The following is a 12,513-nucleotide window of genomic DNA, read 5'->3' as shown; positions in this document are numbered from 1 at the left end:
GTTGCCTCTCTGACTGGAGACCTGTGACCAGTGATGTTTGCACCGATCAGTGCTGGGTCAGTTGTTGTTTGTTATCTGTTATTAGTATGGTTAATAATGTGGTAAACTGCATCACCAAGTTTGGGGATTTAGAGGACAACAAGGAATGCTGTCAAAGGCTTAGAGCAGGATCTGGATTAACTGAATAAATGCCAGATGAAATTTAATGCAAGTAAATGTAAGGTTTGCAGTTTGGATTGACAAACAAGAGTATACAGTGAACTAAGGACACAGGACACTAAGGAATCTGGTAGAGCAGAGTGAATGCAGATTCATAAATCCTCGGAAGTGGTGTCATGAGTAGATAGTCATAAAGAGACCTTTTGCACATTGGCCTTCATAAATCAAGATATTGAGTACAGGAGATGAAATATATTGTTGAAGGTTTTTTTAAGACATTGGTGATGCCATATTTGGAGTCTTGTGTATAGTTTTGGTCACCTACCTACAGGAAAGATGTCAAAAAGATTAAAATAGTGCAGAGAAAGGATGTTTTGAACTTGAGCACCTGAATTGTATGGAAAGGTTGAATGGGTTTGGACTTTATTCCCTGGAGTGTAGGGGAATGGGTGGGGATTTGGTAAAGGTTTACAAAATTATGAGGGGTGTAGATAGGATAAATGCAAGTGGGGTTTTTCCACTGAGGTTGGGTGAGACTAGAATGAATTAGAGATCATGGGCTAAGGTGACAGGTAGAGTTAAGGGGAACCGGAGAAAAACTTCTTCACTTAGAGGGTGGTGTGAGTGTGGAATGAGCTGCCAGCAGAAGTAGTGGATGTAGGTTTGATTACAACATTTAAGAGAAGTTTGGATAAATACATTGATGGGAGGGGTATGGTGGGTTATGGTCCAGGTGTGGGTCGATGGGACTAGGCAGAAAAACAGTTTGGCATGGATTAAATGGGTGAAGGGCCTTTTTTTTCTTGTACTGCTCTAAGACTATGATTCTATATAGTCTATCTTTATAACTGAAGTCTTCCATTCTCGGAACCAGCCTTGTGAATCTTCTAGTATAATCACATCCTTCTTATTGTACGGTGACCAGAACTGTGTACAATATTCCAAATAGTTTCTTACCTATATCATGTACAGTAGTGGTGACCAGCCTTTTGAAGCCCAAGATCCCCTACCTCGGCCTTAGTAAAAGACGAGATCAACCCCAGATCGATCATGTGCAGAAAAGACCGGAAGTAAAACCCTGCAACCCGGAAGTAGAAATAATGTATAAACACCAGGGGTACCCACCCCTTTTTGCACCACGAACCGGTTTAATATTGAAATATTCTTGCGGGCCAGCCGACAGGGTGGAGGGGTGGTGTTAAACACGACGGGAATACAGCGATACTCGAAGCAAGTTCCTTATGTCTAGTCTATTCTACAGTTTAGTTTTTGCGGCTCTCGGCACTTAGCTTCTATCCTACTTGCTCACGTTTTTTCCGCTCACAAAGCTCAACTGGTTTGTCTTTAAGTGCAGGGTGCTTGGACTCAAGGTGCCGAAGCAGTTTTGAGGGCTTCATTGCCTCATTAGACAGCCTCTAGGCCCGAACTCCAGCCTCCTGCCCGCCGGCTTGGCCAGGTGCTGCTGCTCGTGGGTGGGGTGAGAGGACAAGGTGAGGGCCGGAGGTCCCCATGCTGGGGCTGCAGCGGTCACAGTCTGGAGAGAGCGACCAACCGAGCAAGGAGTGCAACAGGGTGCACCTGCACCCCCTGTAGGATCTATCGGCTGACAAAAGTTTGTTTCAGTAGATCGCAGTCAGGTAGCTGCTTGGCGACCTGAGCCCGCATTAGGTCGTCTGCGAATATTTTAGCACCGGGTTCCCCACGAACATTCGGTGTGCGAAACAGGTTTAGTGGCGGTGCCCATCTGTCCGTGCTCCGGGCCAGTACCAACGGCACTTCCCGCCGGCCGCGCGAGGCCAACCAGTGATCCCTGGTGCGACCTTACGTGCGTTCAAGTTCAACAGTGGGCATGACAGGGAATGAGGAAAGGTGCAGCTGACTCATATCGTTTCCTCGCGGCCCGGTGGTTGGGGACCACTGAATTACACTGTGTAGTGCGGGGGAGCTACACGCATGCACACTGGGCAGAAAGAACGGAACTAAAACCCTGCAACCGGAAACAATCTCTCAACAGTATTTATGTATTTATTTTTCTTTTTTTTTTTTCGGGATCTACTGGGAAGGTCTCAAAGATCAACCAGTCAATCGCGATCGATGGGTTGGCAACCACTATTGTACACGATGTTTGATCTTTTGTACTCCGTTCCCTGTCCATTCCCTGTCTGGACCAAGTGTGTCATTTGCCCTCTTCACTACCCTGTCTATCTGTATCACCACTTTTAGAGAGCTATGCATTTGTATTGGGCCTCTGTGTAACACTTCCCAGGGCCCAGTCATTCATTGTGTTCCGGTCCTATCATTGTGGTTCTATCAATCCTGCATGGCAGTTCAGTCACTGTGAATATGCTGTTCAGTCACCCTGACGTTTTATCCTTCTTGATGTCTTTTGTAAGTTTATTGCTCTGGAACTAATTGAGCTTGTGCTTTGGCTTCACAAGTTGATTGCTTTGTTCATGAATATCTTTTGAGCTGATTTATGGATTTAATCACTAACCATCCCTGGCATCATTTGCAATGTTTCCTGTTACACCTGCTCATTTTGGATGTGCATGTGATAATAGTGTTAAGAAATACCACATTACAAAATTCTTTCAACAGTGCTGCTGAACCTTGCTGTGGTGCTGCTCCCGTAATTAGACAGATACGCCTGTGTATGTGCCATATGTACCACAAATTTTCCAGTTGAGCCCTAGAGTGGAAAAAAGAACTCCCATCTACCAGATGCTTTATAGATCTGCTGTTACTTTAGTCCTATGTGCTTGTACTATTTGTCTGATATACTCTTATTGAATGTCAAGTGGAGGTTGCAAACTTTTCAAAACAGAGCCCTAAGTTCCTGAAAAGTACAAACTTCCTCATATTTTTTGGAAAATTTTAAAGCCAGAACCAAAACTCAGATTCTGTGTACAGTTTGTTAATACTCAACTAATTCATTTCAGAGTATTAAGATATTCTGTTGTTTTGCAGGGATTATAGCGGTCAATGCATTAGTGTTCTGCCTGTGGAGAATTCCCTCAATGCAGTGGACTATGGTCAGGTACTTCACCTCAAATCCTGCTTCCAGTAAGTTTGACAAATCACCTTTGGAGTATTTGGTACAATCCATGTGGATTAATCAGCACTTTCTCTGTACTTTACAAGCATCCTTCTCATATCCCTTGCATGTCTTAAAATTCTCCTTGTCCCTTTTAAAATAAGCATTTCAGTCATATATTACATTGTACCTAAATATTTATGTCAAATTTTGATGAAGAGATCCAGCTTTAACTGTGGAGCTATTATCTCTTAGACCTTGGCTGTATGTTCCAGATGAAACAAATTTGAAGCAATTTTAAGCAGCTTCTCACTCAGTGATGGTTAATTATGGCATTTGAAGAACCATGTATTGTGCCCTTGCTATACCTAATCTAGTGACATTTGATGGAACCAGATCTGTGTGAGCTTTACTTTGGATCTGAACTAGGAATGCTTAATAGGGCTGGGTAAAGAGCTTTATAGTGTATGTAACCTATGTTTAACTGTCCTGGGAGTATTTGAGGGGAGATTAAAGTGATCTTTGTTGTCTAGCCTATTTATTCTAAATTATTTATCCTGTTCCTTTATCTGAATTGGGAGTGTGTTGAGGGAAGTTAATTATGTTGTCTGATAGGAAGTTCTTGATAGGTAGCTGTGGAAACATTTTACTCTTTTCTACAGCTGGTTTGAGAGGCCTGAATGCAAATCCAAAGAATTAGGTGTTCTGTTAATATATATAAGCTTGCATTTAAAATGGTAGAATGCAATCACGGTGCTTTATGTCCTTTACAGCCTAGCATGTGGCATTTCCACACACCAAGTTTAGGTATCTGTTCCAGGTTCCATTGCTTTTCTTTCCATTTGGAGGAATTCATCTAATTTATTTGTGTACTTTAATGTCAATTTCCAGGAAGAGAAAGAATAACGATGACTGTCACAGAAAAGCAAATTTAAAAAGTTATATTTTCACAATTCTGAACAATAATTCATAGTTAATAAAGTAACTGTTTTAAAGAAGTTCCATGGTCATATTAAGACAACAGTTTAAACATTTGACACGTTTGAGTAGGCAAGCTCTCACTTTGTTTCATGGTTCTCTGAATTGTGCACAATAGTCCATTTAGATAACAATTTGGTGCTGGCTGTTTTGAAGAATAATCCATTTAATCTTGTTCTGTTCCTGTATTTCCTTATGATTTTGTTTTTTTCCTAAATGTTTATGCTACTACCTACAGAAGGTTGCTATACTTTCTAAGGCTAACACTTCACACTGATTGCACAAATTTGTTTCACCCAACTCCCCTTTAACTCTCGCTGATTATCTTAAATTTATGGATCTTGATTAATTATACCTTAGCTAATGGAAAGTTATTATATTTACAGTATATAGAGTTCATAATTTTACACAGATCTCTTCTAACCTTCTATCTCTAACTTCCTATGGGTTTTCTATTCTTTTAATAAAAAACATCACATCTTTATCTGTCCAGTATATAGTGTCTCATTCATGGAACCACTTTAATGAAAATTTTCTCCAAAACTTTTGTGTACTTGGTAAAATATAGCACAAAGAGTTGAATTCAGTAATTCAGCTGGATTTGAACTGCATTTTATATTAGTGCAGTGGAACTTTGTAAATTATCTTGGCCCTGCCTGAAGAACAAAATCTTAAATCACCTATTTACTATCTGGTTAACATGACTGGTCAGAACTTCAACTGCTGGTCTTCCATACAACCTTGCCCAGGCCTGCGCCCTGGAAACCATTCCAGATGCAGATCCATGGTCTCGCGAGACTAACGCATACCACCAACTTGAACTTCCACCACCTTCAGATATTTGTAGATAAACATCTCTAGATTCCTCTCCCTTTGCTTAGTCTTTAAAATTAAAACATCTAACATGATTTATCTCTCATTCTTTCCATGTAATTACATAATCTGAGTCTTTTTTATATTTAACTCCTACCATTATGCTACCCATTGCACTGGCATCTAGAAGCCATAGTATCTTAGATGATTTGTGGATGGATATACATTACATATGATTGCAACTTGTGGAGTTTTACTTTTTGCTTTCAGAGTCGCTGTGCCTACCTATGGTCCTGTCCGTGTTCAGTCACTACTCATTCTTCCACATGGCAGCAAATATGTATGTGCTGTGGAGTTTCTCCTCCAGCATCGTATCACTTCTTGGACAGGAGCAGTTCATGGCTGTTTACCTGTCAGCAGGTAAGGTACTTCTAATCAGTAGAAAAAGCTTTTTATTATACTACATCTTGATTATTTATATTTTTGAGTATCATCATTTGGCCCTGTTTTAAAAAAAGTAATCTTTTGGATGAGGTACACTGTCAGATTAGCTAGGAAGGTGAAAGAATGTGCACAACAATATGTACAGATAATATTGAAAGAGACCAAAGCTGCCTGTTTGGGAAGGTAACATACTAGAAAGGCTTCCCAGGGATGAGAGCTGGGTCCCTGTTTTGGATTAATGTATGTGTATATAGAACATAGAAAACATACAGCACAATACAGGCTCTTCGGCCCACAAAGCTGTACCAAGCATGTCCTTACCTTAGAACTACCTAGGCTTTACCCATCGCCCTCTATTTTTCTAAGCTCCGTGTAGCCATTCAGGAGTCTCTTAAAAGACCCTATCGTATCCGCCTCCACCACCACCGGCAGCCCGTTCCAAGCTCTCACCACTTTCTGCGTTTTAAAAAAAAATCTTACCCGTGACATCTCCTCTGTACCTACTTCCAAGCACCTTAATACTATGCCCTCTTGTGCTAGCCATTTCAGCCCTAGGGAAAAGCCTCGATGACTATCCACACGATCAATGCCTCTCATTATCTTGTACACCTCTATCAGGTGTACACCTCTCATCCTCCATCGCTCCAAACAGAAAAAGTCGAGTTCACTCAACCTATTTTCACAAGGCGTGCTCCCCAATCCAGACAACATTCTTATAAATCTCCTCTGCACCCTTTCAATGGTTTCCAAGTCCTTCCTGTAGAGAGGTGATGAGAATTGATCACAGTACTCCAAGTGGGGTGTGACCAGGGTGCTATATATAGCTGCAACATTTTTAAAAAATCTTAGTTATTTAGATCCTTGATAGGAAACTAATGACATTCAAGTCAATGACAGGTAAACAATTGGGATTAATAATATGGTTTGGCTTCAATATTGCTATCCTACCTGGGATTGAAGGTACTAGTACAATAGAGATTTTTGACCTATATCCCACCTCCTTATTATTTATTCCCTGAATTAAAGGTAGGGCTCAGTTAAAATCAGCTTCTGCCTGGAATGTTTCCTTTGTCCAGTCTGATCCAATTTTTTTCCTTTCTTATTTAACTGATCTCCTCTGCATAATTTTTTTTTGTCTTTTTTGCCTTTCTAGGGGTTATTTCTACATTTACTAGCTATTTATATAAAACAACTACTGGCCGTTTGGGAGCATCACTTGGAGCTGTGAGTGTCCTATTAATTTTTATTAATTAAGCTATTTGTTGTTCATCAAGACATTTGTGCAATTTGACCCTGAAAAATAGAACTTTTTGCCTCTGCTGTTTTCCTTGGCAAACTAGTCTGAGAAAAAGACAGAGCTTGCATAAAAGTAACTATTTCACTTGTCCCGCTAGTTACTTTAATCATTTATTTTTTCAGTCATTTCCATTGTTTATCTACCTTTCATATTAATTGACTGGTTCTTTACTTATTAATTCAATTACATTAACTACATTATCCTTTCCTTCTCCTCAGTTTAACATCTCTACTATTCCAGTTCCACGAAGCTGTCTCCCATTTTCACCAGTACACTTATTAAACTTGTGAATTTTGTTTGTATCTGTACCAGCTTCATGTGAGATTTCAAATGTGTGCTGTCCTCCAGATACAGTAATGCCCAGCGGTCTCCCTGGTGTCAGTAAACATCCAAAGACTCAGACTCTTTTCTTCTGTAGTCTAAATTTTGTTGTTCTTAGATAATGGTGTTAAATTTTCTAGTTGGTCAGTCAGCAGAGAGAATGATCAACCTATCTGCTTAATTCATTTATTATTAAGCAGATTTCTCAGCAAGTATTTTCAAGTCAAGATGTCCTTGTCCAAGATGGTCATTGTTATAAGGGTGCTGCATAAATCTTGTCATTGGCTGGTACCAGAATACATCCGGTCTACAGAAATACAAAGAATGTTTTTGACAGTGTCTTAGCCAAGCTTCCTTGCTTAGCTGTCAAATCTTAAAATAAAAGAGGAATGTTATAGGATGTTTTTGACATTCAAAGACTTTGAAAATAAATCATTTAATATGAAATTATGTTGAGAGAAATAAAATTTATTTTAAAAAAAAAAGTAAAATTTAAACATATCACCTAAGTTAATCAAAACAAATTAGCTCAAAATCATCTTCGTCTCTCTAAGCCATTCTTCTTTATACAAATGAATAGTTTCACATGCTGATCAGCAATGCAGTGTGGTTTGGGAAACAATGAACACTGTAGCCTTGACCTATTTTGATCAGTCTAGTAGTCAAACAATTCAGTTTGTGTGTGGTTGGCATTATCTTGCAGTAAAGTGTCTTAGACTTCCATTCTCTCAAATCATTCATCCATTTATCAGTTCCATACACTTTCAGGAGTTGGGAGGATTATCTCCCTCCAGTTCCACGAATTTAATCTCAAATAAATGGGCTGTTGGCAAACAGATCAAATAAAATGATTTTTTTTAAAAACCTGCTGGAACTTTAAACAAAAATGGGAAACGATGTAAATATTCATAGGTCAAACCAAAAATGTGGGAAGAGAAACAGAGTTAATGTTTCATGATGAAGGGCTTTCGTCTATCCCCATCATCATATAACTCAGCAGATTCAAACTCCAGTGGATGACCAATGTTAATTTAAATTGCAACAAAAAATTATCATCCTCAGATAATGTAAGCATTAAGGATAGTTGTTAGATCATGCATTGCTTTGGACATTACCCATGAATGATTATAAAAGCGGTTTTGAATGAATAATTTTACATCAGTCTATCTCTACTTCTTAGTTTTAAAACCACAACCTTACCAGAATGAACAAAAATTCTAAAATATAAAAAAATACATTGGAGGAGCATTTAGTAAATAGTGATCATACTAGCATGAAGTTTAGGATGGCGATAGAAAAGAATATAGACAACAGGACAAAAATTGAGAGTTGGAGAATGGGTAGTTGGAATAGAACAGTAACAAGTCAGATCCACAATCTGCTGAGGGCCATTCGGGTCTGGCGACTGAGCTAAATACAAAAGATTCAGATACGATCTCTGGAAAGCTATCTTACATGTGAAGTGGCAATTCTGGACCAAACTTGAAACATCAAAGAATGCTTAACAGCTGTGGCTAGCTGGAATGCTATCACCTCCTGCAAAATAAAACCAAGCAACAAAGGTGACAATAAGATTTTGCTCCCAGATGAGCTCAATGCCTTTTTATGCTCACTTTGGCCATCAAAACATGGAGGCAGCTTCGTGAACTCCATACCCCATAAGGGTGAACCCACAAAAGCATCTGGCCCAGATGGGGTAGCTGGCTGAGTACTAAAAACCTGTGCTGATCAACTAGTTAGTGTTCACCAATATCTTCAACCCCTCGCTCTGGCAGTCTAAGGTACTCACCTGCTTTAATAACTATTGTAGCACTTGCATACACTATGAAGAAGTGCTTTGAGGGGTTGGAGATTAAATATATCAACATCCACTTGAGAAGCGACTTGGATCCACTCCAGTTTGCCTCCCGTCACAGAACGTCAACAGCAGATGTTACTTCACTGGTTCTTCACTCAACCCTGGAATGTCTGGGCAGCAAAGATGCATACACCAGGATGCTCTTTATCAACTACAGCTCAACATTCAATACTGCACTCCAGTCAAAAATTAATCAATAAGCTCCAAGAGCTAGGCTTCAATACCTCCTTGTGCAAATGGTTCCTCGATTTCCTCACTTGCAGACACTAGTCAGTTCAGATTGGTAACAACAAGTCCACAATTTCCGTCAGACAGGTGCACCACAAGGCTGTGTGCTTTGCCCCCTGTTCTGTTCACTTTATACTTATGGCTGTGAGGCTAAGCATAGCTCCAGTGCCATATTTTATGTTTGGCTGATGGTGCGGATTGAAAATCTGGCTGAGTGGTGCCACAACAGCAACCTGTCACTCAATAAGATGTGATTATTGATTTCAGAAGAAGGAAATCAGAGGTCAATGAGCCAGTCCTCATCCGGGAATCAGGTGGAGAAAGTCAGCAACTTTAAATTCCACTGTGTTATCATTTCAGAGGATCTGTCTTGAATCCAACATGCAATTGCCTTTATGAAGAAAGTATGGCAGTGCCTGTACTCGATTTGGCGTGTCTTCTAAAACTTTGACAAATTTCTCTGGCTGTGTGGTGAGAAGTATATTGACTGTTTGCATCACAGCCTGGTATGGAAACCCCAACATCATTGTATGGAAAGGGCTACAAAAAGTCACGGAAAGGAAGTTATTGGTCCTTTCATTATTGATCCAGGATTTATCAAGATAATGGTTGATTTCCTATCTAAGTGACATTTTCAGAAATGTCAGTCCCATAAAGTCTTTCAAAAAAAACTGTTCATTTCCCTTTTGATAAAACACAATGACAGAGCCTACACAGCCTGTCCTGGAAAAGAATCCCCATGAGTAAAGCTTTTGTTGAAGGGCATGGGAAGGGTTTGGCCACACATCCAGTCTGCATTCTTCTGCTGCTAGATAATTTTCATTGCTAGTATTGCTTATTATACTGTCTCATCATTAACAGTGTGGATTAAATGTCTTTTTTGTCTTCTCTTTTCTCCAGTCTGGTGCAATAATGGCTGTACTTGCTGCAGTCTGCTCCAAAATGCCTGAAGCAAAACTTGCCATCATCCTCCTGCCAATGTTCACCTTCACAGCCAGCAGTGTAAGTGTTAGCTCTACTCTAGTTGCAGTGTAGTTTCTGTTTGGTATTTAATTCACATATTGTGTGCTACCAGTACACTTGTGCATAAGGGAATTATCTGATTGACGATAAATATGAATAAAACTGGAAGGAGCATTCATGGCCTCGTGGCCAAGGTTAGATCAGAGCTATACCAGATAGGAGTAAAGGCTTTCTTTCTCTGAAGGACGTAATTGAAGCATAGTTATAGTAATCTGGCAGATATTTCTATTTTAATTATTTACTATCTCGACATAGCAATTCAAAATCAAAGCTCGAGTTATTCATCACAAACCATTACAATTTGACAGGGACTATATCATAATGCAGCATATCTATGCAAAAAACATAATTTTATGTATTGTAGCAGTATAAGGCACAGTAGAGCCTCTACTTCCTTAGAAGTTTGCAAAGATTTGGCATGATAACTAATACTTAGAAGAACTTTTATAGATGTGTAGTGGAGAGTTTGACTGGTTGCATCACAGTGTTGTATGGAAATATCAATGCCCTTGAATAGAAATTCCTACGAAAAGCAGTGGATGTGGCCCATGGGTAAATCTCTCCTCTTCATTTAGCATGTCTATATGGAGTGCTGTTGCAAGAAAGCAGCATCCATCATCAGAGACCCCCACCACCCAGGCCATGCTTTTCTTGCTGCCGCCATCAGGAAGAACATACAGGAGTCTCAGGACCCACACCACTAGGTTCAGGAACAGTAATTGCCCCTCAACCATCAGGCCCTTGAACCAAAGGGGATAACTTCACTTGTGCCATCACTGAAATGGTCCCACAACCTATGGACTCACTTTCAAGGACTCTTCATCTCATGTTCTCAATATTTATTTCTTATGATTTATTATTGTTTTTCTCTTTTGTAATTGCACAGTTGTTGTCTTATGCGTATTGGTTGTTTGTCCTTTAATCAGCCCCTGGTAATGTGCTACTGACATTGCACTTTTTATTCGACTGTAAAAGAAGATGTACTAAAAGGGTTAACTTGTCTCACCACTGACTTTGCAAACATAATGACTGTTTAATAACAAAATCACATCTTGTGCGGTTACAGCTATGGACAGTTGTGGTAGCATTTTGCAGGCATGTTTTCAACTTTTCTTTCCCTGTTGCAGGCTCTGAAAGCTATCATTGCCATGGATACAGCAGGCTTAATTCTGGGATGGAGAATTTTTGACCATGCAGCTCACTTGGGTGGTGCACTGTTTGGAATGTAAGGCACACAAATGGTTTTATTTTAATTTGTTTTAAATCCACTTGGCAGATTCCTTCCTGCCATGATGATATCAGTAAGATACACTGTTTTATCGTGTGTCCAGAAAGTAATGGTTGTAAAAAGAAAACTTATTGGTTTGCCAATCTGCAACATAGCGGACTAACCTACTAAAGGTTAGTGAATCTTCAGTCAATTAGAAATTACTTCTGAAATGCGGCAACTATTCCACCAGTGGTCAGAGAAAAGATGCTAACCTAAGGAAGGATGAGGAATGAATGCAAGAACAAGAACTGGGAGGATTATAGAAACAAAACAAAAAAAAGACATTGATGGTTGTGCAATTGATTCAGGATATCGTTGATAATGTAGAATGAGAAATATTTTAAAACAAACATATTTAGCCTATAGAGAATTTGTGTATCAAAGAAATGTTTAATCTGCAGTGTTGATAGTTTAAGTGGCAGAATTTGGAAGTAGTTGATGGAAATGAGGAGGGAAGAAAGGGTAAGCAACCAGTTTGGCTTTTTAGCTAACTCTGCTAACGGCCATGTGATTCCATGGTGAGTAGGCCACCTTTCATAAGCAAGATGCATCTAGTGTTGATATGATTTGGGGGTTCAACCAAACAGGAAAGTTGGAATGTTCTGACTAAGGAACATTGATTGTAATGAATGCTGTGTAAATGCTACTTCATGCAAAGTTATAATCTGCTGGTAAATTAACAGATATAAAATTACAAAGGAAATGTATTTACTAAATTTTCAATGCTAATAGTTACAGAAAAAGAAAAGAAAAATAAAAGGGCCATTACAGTTAAACTAGTCCAATGTGCACATGAACATTGGAGCTCATTTCTGGAGTAGTCAGGTATATTGCTTCACTCCCAAGCTGAACTCATGGTCTGCATGAAGGACACCAGCCACAGATTGAACTTGGCCTCAAAGACCATCTTGACTGAGCTGGGTCTCTCAGGAATATTGACTCTTCCCCTTCGGAGCCATTTATCTGGACAAAACACTTCCTACAATGGGGTCTCTCCTTCGAACAGCATTCTTTGGCATCTTCCCTTGTACCCTGTTCAGTAGCACCCGCCCAAAAGACTCCAAACCAGACCACTGTCCTTCAGAAAT

The 12,513-nt window shown here is 39.6% G+C and overlaps 1 protein-coding gene across 1 annotated transcript in view; it reads left to right on the top strand.

Moving 5' to 3' along the window:
* The window catches only part of parlb (presenilin associated, rhomboid-like b), a 38,517-nt gene that overhangs the window by 23,323 nt on the left and 2,681 nt on the right, over window positions 1-12,513 (top strand). The window contains exons 5-9 of the mRNA XM_073040748.1: window positions 3,127-3,222; window positions 5,255-5,404; window positions 6,582-6,652; window positions 10,033-10,134; window positions 11,283-11,380. Coding sequence (XP_072896849.1) covers window positions 3,127-3,222; window positions 5,255-5,404; window positions 6,582-6,652; window positions 10,033-10,134; window positions 11,283-11,380 — 517 coding nt within the window. The remainder of the gene's footprint in view (window positions 1-3,126; window positions 3,223-5,254; window positions 5,405-6,581; window positions 6,653-10,032; window positions 10,135-11,282; window positions 11,381-12,513) is intronic.

This window comes from Hemitrygon akajei, chromosome 3 (genome assembly GCF_048418815.1).
Source record: "Hemitrygon akajei chromosome 3, sHemAka1.3, whole genome shotgun sequence".
Lineage (NCBI taxonomy): Eukaryota > Metazoa > Chordata > Chondrichthyes > Myliobatiformes > Dasyatidae > Hemitrygon > Hemitrygon akajei.
This window is presented reverse-complemented; position numbering and strand designations above follow the sequence as displayed.